This window comes from Cyprinus carpio, chromosome B7 (assembly GCF_018340385.1).
Source record: "Cyprinus carpio isolate SPL01 chromosome B7, ASM1834038v1, whole genome shotgun sequence".
Classification (NCBI taxonomy): Eukaryota; Metazoa; Chordata; class Actinopteri; order Cypriniformes; family Cyprinidae; genus Cyprinus; species Cyprinus carpio.
In genome coordinates this window covers 8,209,421-8,214,798 of record NC_056603.1, presented here as the reverse complement: position 1 = coordinate 8,214,798, position 5,378 = coordinate 8,209,421, and the positions used below count along the sequence as shown (strand labels likewise).

The window sequence follows — 5,378 nt, the reverse complement described above, 5'->3', positions numbered from 1 at the left end:
CTTGTGTGGTCAGTTGTCATTTTTTTTCTACCTCCATAACCGGCTTTACATAAAATGTAAGTTTATAAAACAACTGAAGACACTTCTGCATCTCATGTGAGTGTATATAATATTAAAAAATGTTCACAGGACAATTTACAAAACGTTTAAATAACTTAAATACTGCTTACAATTACAATATTGTATTGAAATATAGTAATAAATATATAAATGTACCCCTTTTTTATTTTATTTAACAGAACACGGTGTCTTAGCTTATGTGGTTCTTGAAAAAAAAAAAAACATTATCAAACGCATGAATTTTAAAGTAAGTAGTAAAATACTGATTGTTGGCATTAAATGTTGGATTTTTGTCTAAAACGTTCTGGGTTGCCAGGTTTTCGCAACAAAACCCGCCCAGTCGCGTTTCGAGGGGTGTTCCCCGATAAAAATCGCGGGGATCCTCCAGTAAAATTCGCATTCTAGGAGCTAAATATCACGTAATTGGAAAAACGATACGCAGCAACAGTGTTGAAGTAGCCCTATCCCGCTGGGAAACCGCGGACTTGGCAACACTATCTGTGTAGAAGCGGAGTTTGACGCAAATATCGCGAGAGTCAGGTGACCTGGCAACGCGTACTGTGCAGGCATGGCGGCGCCCTGTGCTACACAAACACCACGCATGATTTCCTGTGTGTTGTAGTTTGAACGCAACGCGTTTATGGTTGAGATGCTCAGTAACTGTCATCTGAATTTAGTAAAACACATGCACTGAGGAGTCCAGAGCACAAGACACGACTGATACGAATTAAAGAAACAACAGGTAGAGTGACTGTTTTTGGCTAGACGAGTCAAAATGCTGTTACACTGAAAAACATTCTTAATTTTAAGAATGCAACCGCAAAAACCTGCACACTTTCTATATATTAGAATATATATATATATATATATATATATATATTAGTTTTATTAGGACAGTAGCTCCATGTAATCTAGCAGTTGTGGTTTCTGGAGGTAAAAAACGAATTACCTTGTGTGTGTGTGTGTGTGTGTGTGTGTGTGTGTGTGTGTGTGTGTGTATATAAGATATATATATATATATATATATATATATATATATATATATATAGGCTATATATGTAAAATTATGCATTATATATGTTTGTGTGTAGAAATAACTTATTGTAATTTTTTTTTTAAGTTATTATAGTCAACAATACATATTTATGTATAATAAAACATTTGTTAAATGTTATATGTTGTTTATATTAAATGTATTTTGTAAAATTGTGTTATTTTGTGGTGAGCACAATTATACACATGCTATAAAACAGCAGAAGAAAAGTCCCTGCCGGACACATCCCTATTCATTAGCATTTCTAAATTATACATTGTTTTGTCGATCGAAAGGTAAACTATTCCAAAGGTGGGATTTTCTGCCTATTTTCTTTTGAAACTTTGATATGCATATAGCAGAAACTATTCATTTAGTAAGGAATTTATGGGTTTCGTAAATCAGTTTAATGAGTTTCATATAATTATCAGTGATATCACTGTTTTGACTGATTCTGATATAAATAATATGGTTTACAACAAAATGCAAAGTACTGTACATCTAATTGCATATTGTTGTCAGATAGTTAAACGCTCACTGCCACTGTATGTAATCTGTATGTGAAATCCATGAAATGATATAATTTGTGCATGTCCTACAGGCCACTAAACACAGAGATACCACAGAGAAACATGATGTCCGGTGCAGCTCAGAGCAGTGATGGTGGTGCAGGACTGGACGCAGAAGCTGATGGGGAACCTCCTCATGAGGATTATCATTACGGAGAGGTGGAAGCACCACCAGCAGCAAAACAGCCTCGACTGGAGCAGGAAGATGTAGGTCTTGATTTACAAATGTTACAGATGGCTGTGGTGCCTTCGGCAGACACATGTGGGAGCCAAGGTGCAGCTGCGACTTTAGAGGAAGGTGAGGCCGTTGACTTTTTTTTTTTTATTTTTTTTTAAAGCAGTTTATAACGTCCTGTTTGGCACACTGTCAGTATGCCCCTCTGATGTCTTAATATGTGATATAAACTCCATATGTGGTACTCCTACTGCCATATTTAAAGAATTACATGGATCTTGTCCTTCAGTTTTTCATATGCATCCAATTTTGTAGTTAGGCAGCACTCTGCAAGTGACCTGCTGGTTCCTTCCAGAAATTTGGATGTGATGTTATTTTTCTTGGATCTGAAATAAAATGTGATTAAACAGTTCAGGGTTCATTTTTTCACATGGTTGTCAAGTGAATGCCATTGAATGTCCAGTAGAGATGCCTTTAAAGGGTTACTCCATCCCAAAATGAAAATTTTGTCATTAATCACTTACCCCCATGTCGTTCCAATCCCGTAAAAGCTTTGTTCGTCTTCAGAACACAATTTAAGATATTTTGGATGAAAACTTTAGGCTTGTGACTGTCCCATAGACTGCCAAATAAATAACAGTGTCAAGGTACAGAAAAGTATGAAAAGCATCATCAGAATACTCCATCTGCCATCAGAGATTCAACCGTAACGTTATGAAGCGACGACAATACTTTTGTACACGAAGAAACTCTGTGTCTCTCCAAATCAGCATAGCGCCATTTTGACAATTCTGAGCAGTATGCATGTGGCGTACACTCTTCTGTGTCAGCAACCGCGAAAACCTGCACACTTTCTATATATTAGAATATGTATATTACTGGTGCATAAATGTTTAAATGTATGTATATAATTTGAGTTGGTTGTGTAGTTTTTAACCCCCAGAAGAAATAATTTTATTTAGCTGGGTTTTTAGTAAAGATGGATCTTAAGAATTTTTTTTTTTTTTTTTTTTTTACAATATACAGTATGAGGTGCTTTATGTAAAACATAACAGATTTCTGAAAACAATTTCTGTTTTCAAAACATTTAAATCAGGACATTATACATTAAATTAGAAACACTGGAAAAATGAATGTACACATTCTTACAAAAAAAAGGGTATGTTTACTTATTTAGTTCCTGGGATTCACTTAAAAACTGACCCTATTACTAACTTGCAATTTAATATTTGGCTTATGTTTAATTAAATGAAATCAGTAACGTGTTAAGGGGAATTAAGTTACATTTTGGACAACAGATACTTGACACAAAAATGTGTGTTTTGTCACAATAAAATAAAAAATTACAGCATTAAGTTCTATATGTTCATACTACATTTTGCACCTTTTAAGGAATAGTTCATGCAAAAACAAAAAATGTCATTAAAAAAAATAAAAAATTTCAAACCTGTACTGAAATGTTTTCATATGTCTTTTCCATGCCGTCTCAATGAATAGAGAAATAGAGTGTTGCAGCTTCAGAGAAGATTGTTGTAGAACTTCAAAAGAATTCAAAGCTTGTGAAGCTTAAAAAGCCTCATTCCCCATTTATTGTAATTGTTTGGAAAAGAGCAATCATTAAGCTATATCATGCAACATACTTCACTTTCTTATCTATGGATGAAGAAGTTGAGGAAATGTCAAAGGATTTCTTTTAAAGTCCATCTGAAATGCCCTTTTCTAAATTCTATACCACAAATTAGCATCTTAGTGTTATTTTGATTCTGTCAGTTGCCTGTCATCAGACTGATGAAACAGGACAGGCTATGGGGCCGGAGGAAGTTGAAGGAGATGTGGGATGGCATCAAAACGGAGCAGAGAACAGAGAAACACTCGGACCGACTGAGGAGGACAGAGCAGATGAGCCTGAGAAGAATGACTCAGAAGAGCAGCGCTAGTAAGTGTCCCGCTCATCATAAGCTGTTGTGAAAGAGAACATGGTAGGAACAAATGCGTTGTGACACGGTTGCAGTGGGACGTTGTGTGGCTGCTCAATACTGTCTCTTTGCTGTGTTCACAGTCAAAGCCTCGACTTCAGCCAGAACCCTCAGATGCTGACAGGCTCCTGGGCCGAGTACACTCACACCGCTGAGAACTACCTCAGAGGCTGCAAATGGTGACCGCTGATGAAAGCAAGCTGTTTATGATGGCTGTATCACAGAGATGCTAATGCGCTGTCTATCTCTCTTCATGACGTCTCTCTGCAGGGCTCCGGATGGTTCCTGCATTGTCTCAAACAGCGCTGATAATGTTCTCCGTGTGTATAACCTCCCGCCTGAGCTGTACAGCAGCCACTGGGATATGCTCTCTGAAATGGTCAGCCTCTCCTAGAATATCTTGTCATATTTATGTGTGCAAGTAAAAATACTAAGCTGAGATCACTCCCCTTTGTTTGTAGAACTGATTTTAGGCCAGTGCTCAAGATGATAAATGGCTTGTGATGCAATTTAAATATAGATTCTACTTAAAGGCATAGTCCACCCATTTACTCACCCTCAAGGTAATCCAAACCTGTATGAGTTTTGTTTTTCTGTTGAACTCAAAAGAAGATATTTTGAAGAATGTGGGAAACAATACTATGGAAGTCAATGGGGACCATCAGTTTTTTTTTTATTTTTTTTTATATATATATATTTTCTTTTGTGTTCAACAAAATAAATAAACTTATACAGGGTTAACACAACTTGAGGGTGAGTGAATGATGACAGGATTTTCATTAACACATTAACATTTTCAATAACACCAGCATCTTCATTTTGAAAGTCTTGGTGTGAAAGGATCACTTTTTACTGTATTTCCAAACCCTTGATATGCGTATAAATCTGTAAACAGTCTGTGTAAGCGGTCTGATTCTCTGTATGCAGGATATGAGCCCGTAATGCTGTTTCTGTTTGTGTGCTCTCAGAGTCCAGTGCTGAAGATGGCAGAAGGAGACACCATCTATGACTACTGCTGGTTCCCTAAGATGACGTCTATGGACCCAGACACATGCTTGTGAGTTTTTCTGTCTGTCCTCTTTCAAGGTGTCCTAAATCAGCAGTTAAAAGCATCTAGACCAGTTTTTTTTTAACAAGTTTTATTTTTTTAAACATTATGAATTATGAGTCTATTTGAGATTTTTTCTTTTAAATGAGCATTTTTATCAGGCTTCTATGAAAATATAATTGGACATTTTTGAAAATAAAGCATTTTAATAATTGAACATTTTCACAACTGACTAATAACCTTTTTATTGCACTTTAAGTGGAAAAAAAGCAAAAGCAAAAATTTCAGACGGACTTGAGGTTTTTGCATTTGAAGTCTTTATATATATATATATATATATATATATATATATATATATATATATATATATATATATATATATATATATATATATATGAATATATGTGCATACTTGTGTGTGTATATCTGTTTTTATATATATAAATATATATATATATATATATACACATACTCACTCACACACACTCACTCACACACACACACTCACTCACTCACT

At 35.4% G+C, this 5,378-nt stretch overlaps 1 protein-coding gene across 2 annotated transcripts in view; it reads left to right on the top strand.

Annotated features, from left to right (window-relative positions):
* Positions 1–586: 586 nt before the first annotated feature.
* Positions 587–5,378, top strand: part of LOC109093016 (telomerase Cajal body protein 1-like) — a 14,317-nt gene continuing 9,525 nt past the window's right edge. Inside the window, exons 1-6 of one of the 2 annotated variants that reach the window (XM_042727005.1) lie at positions 587–802; positions 1,695–1,960; positions 3,608–3,773; positions 3,897–3,992; positions 4,084–4,192; positions 4,782–4,870. In XM_042727005.1, coding sequence (XP_042582939.1) covers positions 1,726–1,960; positions 3,608–3,773; positions 3,897–3,992; positions 4,084–4,192; positions 4,782–4,870 — 695 coding nt within the window. In that variant the 5' untranslated portion in view covers positions 587–802; positions 1,695–1,725. The remainder of the gene's footprint in view (positions 803–1,694; positions 1,961–3,607; positions 3,774–3,896; positions 3,993–4,083; positions 4,193–4,781; positions 4,871–5,378) is intronic. The other variant, XM_042727007.1, reaches the window with a different exon arrangement.